Source organism: Molothrus aeneus, chromosome 7, assembly GCF_037042795.1.
Source record: "Molothrus aeneus isolate 106 chromosome 7, BPBGC_Maene_1.0, whole genome shotgun sequence".
Classification (NCBI taxonomy): Eukaryota; Metazoa; Chordata; class Aves; order Passeriformes; family Icteridae; genus Molothrus; species Molothrus aeneus.
The window spans coordinates 28,731,557-28,745,956 of NC_089652.1; the positions used below are offsets into that span (position 1 = coordinate 28,731,557).

At 44.5% G+C, this 14,400-nt stretch overlaps 1 protein-coding gene across 3 annotated transcripts in view; it reads left to right on the top strand.

The window, feature by feature from the left end:
- The first annotated feature begins 3,691 nt into the window (after window positions 1-3,691).
- Window positions 3,692-14,400, top strand: part of KALRN (kalirin RhoGEF kinase) — a 464,957-nt gene continuing 454,248 nt past the window's right edge. For all 3 annotated transcript variants that reach the window (XM_066553090.1, XM_066553091.1, XM_066553092.1), the window contains exon 1: window positions 3,692-3,969. In XM_066553090.1, the coding sequence (XP_066409187.1) occupies window positions 3,897-3,969 (73 nt within the window). In that variant the 5' untranslated portion in view covers window positions 3,692-3,896. The remainder of the gene's footprint in view (window positions 3,970-14,400) is intronic.

The following is a 14,400-nucleotide window of genomic DNA, read 5'->3' on the forward strand; positions in this document are numbered from 1 at the left end:
TCCAGGGACTTGCAGATTTTCCTTTGCAGGATCCCTGATAGTCTAGAATACAGATGGAAATTCCCACCCAACTGTGCCTGGTCCCATATAAGAGCATAGTAATTTCAAGTCTAATACCTAGACATAGGCCTAAACAGGTGTGAGAAATTCTTCTCACATACCCAGAATGTAGCTGTAAATAACTTATTAACAAGGCAGCCTTAGGTGCTTTTAAGACTTAGATTTTCCTGCTCTACTATTCAGGTTTTCTCTTGATTCCACCTCCTAAAACACTCTCTATTTAGACTTTGCTGTATCACTGAATGGGAGGGACTTCTGCACAAGCAATGGTCTCTGCAGCACTTAACAGACTGCAGCTCATCTGCTGAGTCTGGCAGATTGGTTTTTCTCCCTGTCCCTTTTGAATGACAACTCTTGACCCATGTACTGTCTTTTGTAGCACTGGACTCTGTGCAGGACACACCTTTGCATGTACCTTCTCAGAGTCCTGCTCTGATTCCAGCAGTGCAGCTGTCCTGGAGCCATCAAAAATATTTCTCCTGTCTTGGATCTGCTGTCTTGGAAAGATGAATTTTACTTATTTCTTGTTCGCATTCTTCTCCTTCCTCCCTCCTGTAGCATGCAAACTCATGAGATTTAGCTAAAAAATGTTTCATCTCAGATACCACCTATTGCCATCCCATTGGAAAACTTGACTGTAGCAAAGGCCTTAAATCAAAAGCCTATGTGACACTTTCTGATCTTTCAGCAGCTTTAGGGGCTGCCAAAAAAAAACCAAACCAGTCATACCTAGTTAAATGAAGTTGTTTGGTAAGGATTGAGGTATTTGTCAAGTAGAGCCATGCAAAAGATTAAAGCAATGTCTGTCAGTGAATCTACTGTATTTTGGCTTATGTAATTCTACAGGGCTTTTTTCCTATGTTTTGCTTTTCAAGGAAACTGTAGGTGTCTTCAGCATTATATCTAAAAAGGGAATTATACATTGCAGATAGTATTTCATTCTATATTTAACAGCTCTTCTTTGAACAACAAAAACTGTAAACTCATTGCTGGGACTTGAACTGAAGTCATGGTGGTTCCTAGTTGTTAATGATATTTTACAGTGACAGCCCTGTTCTGCTTGCAATGTTAAGAAAAACAGTAGCTCACTCAGTTCTGGGTTTTCACTAAAGTTTACTGATATTGGACTGTAGTACTGCCCATCCTGCAGTGCCATGGTGTGTGCATATGAAAAGTGTGTGCAAAATGTTACAGTAGGACTGCTGCTTTAATGCTTTAACTCTAAAATCAACCAGATTGTACCAAATCCTGAAGGGATTCAAAGCTTCATGAGGAAACCGCAATCTTCCCAGTTGCCAAGCTCACACTCCTGAAAGTACCTGTATGTAAGATTCCTGGAGAGCAAATTTGCTCTGTGTTCGTGAATATTCAGAAATGAGATCTTGAGATGGGATCCAAAATGGTGCAGCATGTTTAAGCCTGGAAGAGGGAAGGCTTTTGTACACTGTGCTGTGATGTGGAAGGGGTAAATGGTCGCTGAAGAAAGTCTGGTGCTTGAAAGGCTGATGTTCCTCATGTCCTTGTACTGTGGTAGTGCCCTACTGCTGGCACACCCTGATATGGAGGTGCTTCTGGCATCCTGGAGGTCCTAAGAAGAGGAGTCAGAGGCTGCACAGGGGTCTGTAATGAGCTTTGGCAGCCTGGACGTAGCCTTTGTTTTGCTACTTCCTGCAGATAGTTGTGAAATGACCTTTTTTAATCCATAAACATAAAAAGATAAATGGCTTCAGTTAAAACCAGCAGGAGGCAGGCATGGGAAATGGCACTACATATGAACTATCAGGAGGGAGGGAATGAAGAAATGAAATGCTAGGTAGATCTCTGTAGGATGTTTGCTCTTATTTCTGAGTCTCTGGGCATGACATATCTGTTTCAATTGGAGTAGTAAACAGTAAGGTCGGAGGAGATGTGACTGGGATCTCTGTGCTCATCCTGCCTGGTCAATGCCATTTTGACAGTTAAATTTCTGCAGGGAAATTTTCAGTATTTTTATCAAGTGCAATATACATCCAAATCCAGCCTTCCCTTATGTTCTATTGAGAAGAGATCAGGTGGAGGAAATCCATGCTCCTCTGGCATCTAAAATAATCTGGGCTGAAACAGAAAATGTTCTGCTAACCTCAATTGCTAAACTACCTGTGGATTGAAAACTGATCCAAAGAGTGTCACTTACAACCAGTTGGCTCTGACACTTCCGCTAGACAAAGTATTTTTTTCCTTAAGATGCACTAGGCTGACTGATACCTCTTTTGAAGTGCTGCAGTGCATCCCTCCATGCTGGATGCTTGGAGAGGTTTTGTCCTCAAGTCCCTTGAACATCAGAGATTTTCAGTGGCAAATGAGTGATGATTAGGCATTACCCCTAAAGGATAAAGGCAGTGAGGCCACAGGGATATTCTGGCTAAAAGACTGCTGTTCTTGAGAGTGATGGATGGGATTTTGCAGCAAGAATGGGTTATCCAAGGGTAATACAGCCAGAGGGGTCATCATACCAACAGTTGCTTTTTCGCCTAATGGTAGAGGAAGCAAAGATGGACAACTGTGAGATGTGAGAGTAACATTCCTGTTTTACAGTGGTGGTTAGGTGAAAAAGCAACATTTTTCCTTAAGCTCATTTTAGAGCTGTTATGCGATCATAGAAGAATGAGGAGCTGGGGAAACTTCAAATAGGTGAACAGGAAAAGAAAGTGCCCAAATGGCAAACATCTGTCTTCATCTATATCTGCCTGTCTGTGCTTGAAATCTTGACAGCTGGGCTCAGGGAAGAACATTTAAGTCAGTGGCTAACAAAGTACAAATAAGTATTCCTCACAGCACTCCTTTTGAGACAATTATTGTCCCAAATCACAAATATTGGAGCTACAGTAGAGAATTCAAAATCATTTAGCGAGCAGAATCAATGTCTGAGCTGGGACCAGGATCTTGGCTTACCAAACTCCTTTTTGGCTCTCTAGTCACCGAGAACTGTAAAGAATAAAATATGAAGGCGTACCTGCAACAACGTGCAGTTTCGCTGATCGTTTGCAAAGCAATCGTGCCCAACAGCTCCTGAACAAAAAAAAAAAACCCTAACCCCTCCACCCAACCCCAAAACAAAAAACAATTTTTTGTGTCCGTATAACCCCATCAGCGTTCACTTTCGCCCCCCGAGTACCTGCCCGTCTAACAGCCGTGCCCCCGCGGCTGTTCATCAGAGGGGAGGCATGGCAGCGTTGCAGCCCGGGGATGCACAGCGCTACGCCTGCGGAGCTTACGGGGGTAGGGAATAAAACAAAAATTCCCTCCGGAGCCCGGCGGGGCGTCCGTGCCCGCACCTGTGCCCGGCGCGCCCCGCCCGGAGCGGCCGCGCCCCGCAGCGGGGCTGCCCTGGCGGCGGGGGGCGCCGCAGCCTCCCCGGCCGGCGCCCGGCCTGGCTCAGGAAGTGCCGGCAGGGAAGCGGCGGGGGCGGCCGCCGGGGGCCGGGCCGGGCTGTCAGCGCGGCGAGGGGCAGCGGCGGCGGCGGGGGGAGCGGAGCGGAGCGGAGCAGGTCGGAACAATAGCGGGTGGAGGGGAGGGGGCCGGCGGCGGCGGGGCTCGGCATCGGCACCCCGCCCCGGCCGCACCGCCCAGCGCAGCCCGGGGGCAGCGCAGCCCAGCCCCGGGGCAGCCGCCCCGCAGGCACCGCGGAAGGGATGATCCGAACGGCGCTCGGTTGGGCTCGCAGCTGAACGCGCCTCCATCCCTCCCTCCCTCCTCTTCTCCCTCCCTCTTTTTTTCTCTCTCTCTCTCGGCTCTCCTCCTCCCTAACTCACTGGATATTACCAGCCGCCGGGCTCGCCGCCGCCTCTCCCCCAGCCATGAATCCCGCCGAAGGGGCGGCGGAGGAAGGCGCTGTCCCTGACTCCGAGGTGGATGCTTTCTTCCGAACAGGTAGGGGAGCCTCGGGGAAGGGGCCAGGGCAGCGCCGGGCCCTGCCTCCGCCTCGGGATGCGGGGCTGGCGGCTGCGGCGCGGGCACCGCCAGTAGTGGAGCCGCGGGGAAGGGAGAAGAGGGGATGGAGGGGGTCCCCGCCTGCCTCCTCGCTTTGTCCGCCGCAGCCCCTCGGTGCGCCCGTGGCCCCGTGGCCCCTCCCGTCCCTGGGAGGATGCTACCGCAGGGCTGCGCTCCCACCGCCTCGGGAGAGGACCGGCCAGGCCCCCGCCCCAAGCAGGCACAAAAGCCCCGCGGGGATGCTCGGGGAGAGCTGTCGCGTTGTCACCCCCGCGGGAAGCGGCGCCGGCTGGGCCCCGCCGGGCCCCCGCCCCGGGCGGCGGCGGCCACCCGGGTACCGGCTGGTATTTGAAAGCGGAGCTGGCTGCCTGCCCCGCTCCAGCCGGGCGAAGCGCCGGGCGCTACCCCTGCCGCCCTCGGGTGGGCAGTGAGTGAGCGCAGAGGCGCCCTGGGCAGCGCTCGCCCGCAGCCGGCTGGGGATGCTGACCACGCGGAGACGGCTCGCAAAGTAGCTCAGGGCTGGGTGAGAGCCCTCTGTTTCACTCTCCCGATTCAGAGGATGCTGAAATGCAGCCAAAGTGTAGCTGGACTACAACAGAGCGTAGGAAGCCTTTGCTAATGAAGCAGTGGTTAATTAAATGTTGTGGGCAATAGGTACGTGCTGGGGTCCCCGCTGCAGCACTGGTTTGTGAGGTGGTGTTTGTGTGGGAGCCCCCAGCTCTGAAACATGGCTTTGCACAGGATGAGCATCTCAGCTGAAGCAACTTGTGGTCTGCATGACACACCCCCCTCTTCTCTCTTGCTCCCTCCCCCATCAAAGTCTTAAGAAAGTTTTATAATCTTGGTAAATTTTTAATTAAAAATTGTAAAGGATTAAGTACTTGTTTCATAAGGGGATTGACCCTTTTGGGCTAGGACTGACACTGCCACAGCTGTTTGTCAAGACTGCTTTTCAGCTGTTTTCCTTCTTCTACCTGCTCATTAGCTACACACAATGCTTTGAGCTCCAGTTACAAAAAAGCGATTATGTAATCACCAAAACTTTAAAGAAGTAAAATCCTGAAGGCCTGCAGCAGCTCCCTGCTATGGTAGACTGCACCCCATTTATGTGAAAACCCTTTGATCTAGAGGATAAGTATAATAAGGTCTGGCTGTGTGTATCTTATGATCCACAAGTCATTAAGCCATAGGATATTTGCCTGTTGATAGCCTACCTGGTTACAAGATAATTTCCAAAGTCTCAACAATGACAGATTTGTTAGAAAAAATAAAAGAAAAACAACCCACCAATTTTCCTTTTAAAAGGAATGTGTTAATTAAGGTTTCTCCCTGCCTTTTCACTCTCTCCCCTCCTTCACCCAAAGCTGAATCATTTCTCTGTGACACTGCCTTCTCAACGTAAGCACGTTACCAGAATTGAATTTGGAGAGAGTCAAATCTGTCTAGCTTATATAAAAAAGTATTCCTAAATGAGGGGAAAGCACAGGGAGCCATGTGGCTAGACATTTCTCCCAAGCTGCCTCCACCTTAAATTTCACCTGTAGATCTGTGAACACACTTGTAAACCTGCATTGTACATTTAGCCCAGAGATTTCAAAGAGTCTCCTAACACTTCTGCTTCTTGAGGAAACAAAAACGACAGGAACCTGGGCTTGGGAGAGGTGCCTAGGTCCTATCCTTGCACTGAAGCATGTGTGCATAGGCCATCCTTGATGGTTGTCTGCTTCACCTTAAGCTTCAACAAGGAAGGTCTTGTTTCTGCATCATTATGTAGCATCTTGTGTCCAAAATGATGATGTAAAAAAAAACCAAAAAACCCAGACTATTCGTAATTAATTTTGGCTCTCTGCTGGCAACATCCCTGAAAAATGGGGAAGGCATGAGCCCAAGTAGGAGTTCTGTGAAATGACAGTGTTGGTTCTCTGAGTTGTTTGGGGCCCCTTTACTTGTGGGTTTGTGCACTGCTGTTGTGCTGTGTGAAGTTGGGTTCAGTGGATGATGGGGAGAACAGCTGATGTGGAGCTTGGGAGAACAATCATAGCCAGGATACAACTGACTCCCACACCTCTCAGGCTGACACTAGTGATCCTGTCTGAGCAAGGACTGTCAGATGTGGTCTGATGTGTAATAGCTACAGAGACCTGCATTGACTTAGCATTTGTTATCCCTTGATGCTAGATTTTTTTGTTTCTATGCCTTATCCTGATTTGTGTTCTGGATTTGTAAAGCATAACCATTGTCTTACATGCTCACATCAAATAAAAAATGAGTGTATATGGTTTAGAGATTAGCTGCCCTGATAAGCCAAGCTTATACTAAACAGCCTAAACTCATCCCAGATTCACAGTTACCACATGGAAAAGCATGAACTCATCATTTGTTAAAAAAACAGAGTCAAAACAACTAAAGCTCTCTCGGAGGCTTTTAGCAACGAGCTGGGCTTTGCACTGAGCCGGGAGGATCGATAGGCTGCTCCCTGGTGCCGGCAGAGGAGGCTGATGCTGGGGGTGGCGCTGCTCACAGAGCATCCAAACACGCGAGGTACCGGTCCCTTATGCAGGGACACCTGAGATAGAAGGTTTCTGAGCTGTCCCTGGAAAGGCAATCTGAAGAAATTAACAGGAAGTAATAAAGGAAGGTCTGTTCTGGTGCTTACACTGATGAGAACTAGGAGTAACTTTAAGAAAAGGGTGGATTTAACAACTGTGTAGTTGATGCTGGCAGTCAGTTAAAACCTCCCTGGAGTCAGGCAGGAAAGGGACTATTCTAATTTTCACCATCTGATATATGCAGTAAGAAATTCAGGAATACTCTTTTAGAGAATCAATCCCGTGTAATTGGGATAAAAATTAGCAGGCAGAGGGAGATGAAGGGCAGAAATTAGTATTGCCATCTCCAGCTCTGATTTCTAGGATAACATCATCTGCTGAATTGTAGCAGCAATTTCTGCATGATGTCTATCACTTCTGTTTGAGTAAAAACCCAAATCTATGCCTAGGTATGCTTTACCAAGTTTCTTAAGTCTGTTTCTTTTGACAGGTAAAATATGACCAGGTTCTCTGGAATTGTTAATAGTTGTATTAAATGTGTACTGAAACTTTTTTTCTTGTGTGGAACAGAATCCAAATACTTACAGTTTCAAACATAAATGAAGTCACTTTTAAAGTCTACAAATAAGAGATATCCCCTGAATACAGACACACAGAGAAACTTTAACTTCCTGCTTAAGGTGTAGTAATTTCTGCAGTGTATTTTGGATACAGGGGTGACCAAATTTTAAATATTTATATTTATATTTAGAGGTCAGTGACAGAACAATTTAGCAAACTGCCAATTACTAAAGAAGTAGTCATTAATATTTCTCATGCGCTAGCAGGTAGTTTTATTTTCTAATTTATTTTTCTGGCACTTATGTATAACATTGATTATATCTGATATGAAGATGCCAACTTTGTCATTGATACTTGCTGTGAGTGAGGTGAAAATTGACGTTATTCCATTTCCTTTGGATGCGATGAATTATTCTCTCTGCTTTTCAGCCAGCTATACTTCTAGTGTTGTTCATTTGTGCACAAGTGACTGGCAGTTCTGCTGTTAAATAACTTTAAAATGATTGGCATTGGCCAGGCTGTTTGATCAAAAGATGTGCTTGAAGTGATGTCAGCAGAGAAGTGCTCCTTGAGGTTGATGGACTCAAGTGTCTCCTTGTAGTGCAGGTAAATTGATTCAATTGAGTTGTCACTGGGGTGAGGTGTTTGTGTGATGCCTGGCTTCCTTACCTTGAGACTTTCTAATTCATAAGGCCTGGTCTGGTAATGTGTGCTGTTAAAGAAGGCTCCGTTGCAGAAAAGACTGTCAGGTCTGTCCTACCATTTGGAAAGCTCTTGTGTTCTTTGAGGCATTGCTTTTAATCAAAATCTGTACCATGTTCTGGAGGCTTTGACCTCTGACCCTGTCAGGAATATGAGTTTTGTTGTTTTCTTTCTTTATTATCTAATGTAGGTGGTTTTTATTTTTTCATGTGATTGATGTAGGGGAGGAGTTGCTGTTTTACTACAGGTGGAACCCAGGTCCCCCCAAACCTCCGCAGTGAATGGAGAAGGCTGTGTGGCTCTGCCCTGTGTTTGTCCCATCTCCTCCCCCTCAAATTCAGACAGATCTGCTAGTTCAGGAATTTTCATGTAGACATGGGAAAGGACACATAGGTGACTCAAGAGGTCTTGGTGGGAATGACAGTCCTCTTCCCTCTCTTGCCATGCAGATGCTGCTAAGAAATGGGGCAGAAACTGCTGGACTGTGGGGTCTTGTGTCAAAAAAGAAAGACTTCTTTTTGTCTGATGCTGGAAGGTAGCAATTTAAATGAATGATTTATGTTCACAGGAGCATTTCTTTTCCATACTGCTTCCTTCCTTCTCACAGAGGTATGTACAGGGCAATAGGGATGATATCTGATAGTTATTTACAATGTGTTTATTCTGGATGAGATTGCATTGTGGTGTAGGCAAGTAGGAAGATACTTATTCTGTTTGATATTAATTCAATTAATGTTGAACATGATTACTTCCAGACTTGCCTACACTGTGTTTTTGGGTTGAAACTCTGAAAGAGGAAAAGTATAATCCTGTAGTCACACAAAAGAGGAACCCTCCTGGTGCTTGTGTAGACTCTTTTACATGTGGACTTAGATGGCCGTGTGAGTGTTGGAATGATGAGTGGCTTGGATACAGTGAGCATCCAAGCTGGCCAGGCCAATGTAACTATCACTCTTTCCTACCACCTGCCTCCCATACTGTATTTTATCAAGTCTCATAATAATAACCTGCTGGGGAAACATGAGGTTTGAAAAATGGGAGTGGCTTTGATGGGTTTGGTGGGTTTTCTTTGCTGTAATTTCCAGGCACACCCCCACATTAAGAGCCTTTTAGGGAGTCCTCTGGCTGCACAGGTGCTCTGGGCCTCTTGAAGGTTGGGAATGAAGTATTCTGTTGTTTCAGCTGCTGTGACCTTATGGTCTCTGGAAAGGCTGGTTATGGATGTAGAGCAGCTTTATTGCTCCACGGTGACATGTACCATACAGTACCCAGTGGTATTTTAAGTACTTCATAGTTACATCAAAGAAAATACTTAGGGAGTATTAGGCCTTATAAACCCATAGTGTTGTGCCTTTTACAGCTGGAACTTAAAGTCATGAAACGACTTAGAGGTATTTGTGCTTTTGTTTGATTTGGACTGGTGTCCTGCTTTTAATATTTCTTTGGATAAACAACTCCCGTTTTATAGCCTTGCATGGCTCACACACCCTGTGTTTAACTGAAGGGACTTTGCCACTTGGGGAATTTTGCCTAGAGAATCTGGCAAGAATAACAGGGAATATTCCAATACATGTTTTACAAAAGAGAGCTGGATATGAAAAGAGAAGTCAAAAATGATTGTCTGAATGGAGAGCCTTAAAGTGTAAAGGACTGTAAAAAAAAGAAGTCATAATATTTTGAATTATTTCTTTCCCACTTGCTTCTAGGATGGATTGTGTTACTCCTGTACAGATCCAGAGAACTTCAGAGGAATTGCTTGGGAGTTTTCACAGATATAACTGAAAACAGAACTTGGCCCAGGCACTGCAATGGCAATCATAAATCTAGGTTTAAGTCAGTCACCTGTGTGATATGTGGCCTGCAGTGTGTTGAAATGGGATTTAGAGCGTTTCGTGCTAGGAATGGAGTGACGTTTCAGCAAAATATCTAAGTTTTCATGTTGTATTTCATATTTGATTCAGAATGATCCTCATGTTTGAATCCAGGGTAAAGACTTTCCTCTGTTTATAAGTCATTGTGAAAGTCATTAACCTATGTGATTACTGTGGATTCATATTAGTTTCAGCTGGTTTTAATTTATTTTATTTTGAACTATTCAGAGATCATTCAAAGTGATATTTTGAAACTATGTATGTTCACTGCTGAAGTGCTAAATATAATTTAAAACATTTGATGAAGTTTAAGAAATTTCTGTTACTTAATCAAGGGCTTAGAAGATAATTCTGTTTCTACTTTTAAATATAAATATTCATTTTGTTTGCTCACCTTCATTAACCAAATGCCTGGAATAAATTGTGGTTTATTTGGGTTCTTTGTCTCTTATCAACGTGTGGCTTTCTTACTAAAATCTAGGAGTGTTTATTGTTTCTTTCAAATTGCACAGAATGAAAACATTCAGGTATGTAGGTCTAATTTGTTACATTTCAACTTCAAGGCAACAAATTACCTTTAAAACTAAAAATGAAATTCCTTTTTTAATAACCCTAATTATATGAACCAGCATTTCAGTTTCACTGATGGAACAAAACTACCATAATTAGGCAGACTGTAGTTTTTAGTGTAAGGTCACATCATGCTTTGCTGAGAATAATAAGAGGAAATGATCTTCAATTTAACATCTTGGTGACAGATAGACCAGCTGCTCTGGTCATTTCTTTTAGTGAAGTGGCCTTGAGAAAAAGGGTGAATGTATGTTGCTTGTGAGAGAAATTAAATTAACCTTGTTACATAATTAGTATCCATGTAGACACGGTGGAGTTTTCTTGTTTTTAAAATACTTTTTTTGGGTGGGGGGAGGGTAGTTTTGGTGTGTGCAATTAGCTGTACTGAAGTGGTAGAAGATATGCCTTATCTTTAAAAGGATAATAATAATAATAATAAAAACATAACACGGAAAGATTTGACTCTAAGATGTTGCTTTCTTCTGGGGATTGTGACCCTTTCTTTGCCAGGTGACTGCTTGGTGAAGCAGTAAAGGCAGCAGGTCAGGCATGCTCCAGTGCAACAAAAGGGCAGTAGTTGGCCCGGGTTGGTTTATTACCTGAAATCAGAAAATATCTATCTCTCTCTATATGTATATATCTCAAAAAGTGCTTTGCACAGGTTCCGCGGTAATACCGGTGCTGCTGGCATGGTTCCTGACTCCTGGAGCGGACCCTGGTGCTCCCGCTGCTTTTAGTGGCAACTGGCAGCCTACTTTGGGAGCAGCCTCGTCAGCTGGAAACAATAGTGTCTGATTCTTGTTTGTCAGCAGGGACAATAGCCCCGCTGATGGGCTGCGGCGCAGGAGAGGGGGCTTCCTTTGTGTGGCAGCGCGGGCATGGCAGATGGCTAATTGGACATGATAAACCACGGGGGCAATGGGGGAGAAAAAGGAGATCTGCAGAGATTAGCGGCTTGTATCTCCCACACTACGGGAAAAATGTATTTTAAAGATGTCATCAACTTTAGTGCTTTGCCATGAATATATCATTCAGTAATGAAGAAGGAGGACATCCTAACTAAAGTATTTCCTCGGCTGATGTGAAGCCTGCTTTATTAGCTGGGAGCTGTTACTGTATGGGAAGGTAGGTGAATGCATGGCTCCCAAAGGCGCTGGCATGGCACTTAGGAAATTAGCAGTGCATATTTTTCATTGGTCTTGTAAGTCAATGTCAGACTGTTGTGCCAAACAGCATCCAAGCTGAACACAAAGAGCTTTACCAGTTGTGTGTGTTGGGAGTGGAAAGTTGTGATCTACCATAGCTTGACTTAATAAGAAGAGACGTTCCTCAGTGTTGGAGCACTGAAAAGCTAAACTGATTATCAAAGATGGAATTTATTTATTTAAATATATTTTCCTGGTCTTATTAGAGTATGCACTATAAAGGCAAAGCCTGAGACCCTTGTGCAAACGAACTTTTGCTTATTTAAATGAGTTTAGTGAAAATCAGAACTAAGGCCTTGGTTCTGATTTGATTCCAAAGAATTGGACACCTGTCCTATGAGGAAAGGCTGAGAGAGCTGGAGAAGGCTCAGAAAAGGATCAGTTGCAATAAGACAGGAAGCATCATTTTTAAAGTAAAAGAGAGTAAGTTCAGAGTAGAGATAAGGAAGAATTTTTTTATGATGAGGATGATAAAACTCTCAAATTGTTTGCCCAGAGAAATAGTAGATGCTCCCTCCCTGTAAGCCTAGATGGAACTCTGAATAATTTGAGGCAGTGGAAGATGTCCCTGCTTGTGGCAGAGGTGTTGGACTAGATGACCTTTAAAAGACCCTTTCAATCCAAACTGTTCTCTGATTCTATAGTATCCCAGGTAGTTTTTGGTATGAGATGTGTAGGCGTAGCTGATGGTTTCAGCGGCTTCAGACTGTGGGCTGTGAGCCCAAAGCTGTGTCCACAGCCTGGCAGCAGAAATCAGAAGCTCATCCTAATAATTAGATTAATTTTAGTTCTTTTGTTCCTCTTGCTGCCCCCTCCTTCTCCCCAACCAGTTAAACAACTTTGGGAGTAACTCTACAGAGGAACTATAGGCAGTAAGGCTGAAAGAGGGGGGGGTCACGAGTGTTTGGTGGCTGCTGCAGTGAGCAGCAGTCAAGTCATTGCTGTCTGTAATTCCCTGTTCTGTAAAACGGTATCAAGTGCCTAGAATACTTTGCTATTTTAGTGTCTCCCATAATAATAATGTTATGGCATATAACAGATACTTTTAAATTGTAGTAAAAATAAATCTGCTAGAGGTTAAAAATAATTGCTATCAAGAAATATGCAGTTCTCTGTGGAAGCAGATTTACTTGCTGTGGAAATATCTGGACTGTGTTTCTTTTCAACTGTTTACTACTGTCTTTTCCCATGGGACAAGTTTAGTGGAAACTCCAGATGAAAACTTTCAGTGAGTTGCCTTTGGTTTTTAGCAGGCCATTCAAGTGCTGTACCTGTCAGTCTGCACAGCTTTTGAAGCTGTAGGTGCTTGAGAATATTCAAAAGATTGTGAGTGAATGCAATAAAACTTCCAGTTGGGTTGTTCTCCTGTAGGACCTACAATATGGCCATAATGTGATGGTTCTCTACCAGGGTTTATTATTTGTATTGCTGTCTCAGCCACGGATCAGTTCCTTCTGAAGCAGATCCTGCATGAACACTGAACAAAAAGATCCTTGCCATTGAGTGCTTATGACAAAAGCTGTCAAATAGGCTGCAATTTCATTTAACCAAAGATTCATGTTTTGCTTTTGTTTTTAAACATGTCTGTAGGACAAGTCTGAGGAGTTACAGAGTCATGCACTGGGCGCAGAGCAGAAGAAATGGATGAGAATAAGGTACAAGCAGAAAGATAAGGAAGAAATGAGAAAACTGTAGGGAAAGCATGGAAGAATGCCATAAAGTTACCTAACAGAGCACTTCAGAACTGGAGGGCACTTGGCTGAGAAAGGGATCACAGCCTGCATCCTCCGTGGAAGGGAAGCAGATGTTGTCAGTGTGGGGAAGGTCAGAAACCAGAGGAAATCACAGGAATGAGACAATAAGAGGTTTGATTGGAGTTGTAGCTTTTGGGATATAGAAAGCCAAAGGTAGATTTTCTGACACACTAGAGAATAAAACAGCAAGATTGCCTGCGTACATAGTGAAAGGAAGGAACAGGCAAAGCCTGTGCATGTTCCATGCTCAGACTGGGTAAGGCAGCCATAAGAACGATGACAAAGCGCAGGAAAAGCAGCAAGGTTTTCTCTTCTAGGTGTCCCTCACCATTGAAGACTGTTATTATCACACTGCAGTCTTTTAATAGTGGTGCACTAGATGCCTGCCTTGCTTTGATGCTGTGAAGAGAAGGTGTTTCCATATGAAGTGAAGACACAGACCCAAAATCCTTGCATGTTCTGCTTCATGTCTAATGCCTCTTGTTCACAGAAACATGTCATGGAGAGCCGACCTCCTAGGATCTGGCTGCCACTCTGTTTGAAGCAATTTAACTTTCCTGCTCTGCTTTTCTGTGCTGAGGCAGAGAGTTCAGGAGTGATGCTAATTGAGTCAGTCTGAAGCATTCAGATAAATTTAGTCCGAAGGAGAAACTCAGGCCTACCGGGTAAATAGTAATGATCTTGTGAGCTTGAAGGACTTAGATCTAAGGTGTGTGAATCTCCTGTTAACAGCTTGCTCCATTCAACTCAGTCCTGCTCCAAAGTGTGCTGGACTGTTAAACAGGTCAGCTATCTCTTACATATTCCTGCTAGTCTGTAATCTGTCTGCTGCTTTAGGTTATTTGTCAAATCCCTAATGAGACTGTCTTGAACTATTTGAGCCAGGAGAAAGTTTTTAAGAATGTCTTGGTTTAGAACACCTCTGATGCTAAAACTGGAGGGGAAACCCTGTTGATTGGATGAGCTTAAATCAATTGAAACTGATCCATGTGGTAATGGGAGTTTGTAAAAATAACACTTCCCTGAGAAGTGTACCAGGAACTGCATTTAAACCTCCCTAGACATTACTTTTCCTTTTGGTGTGAGGACACCTTGCAAACAGTGGCTCAGGCAGGAGCCTGAAGCAGTTAGATTCCAGAGGAAACCAACTGTAGCAATC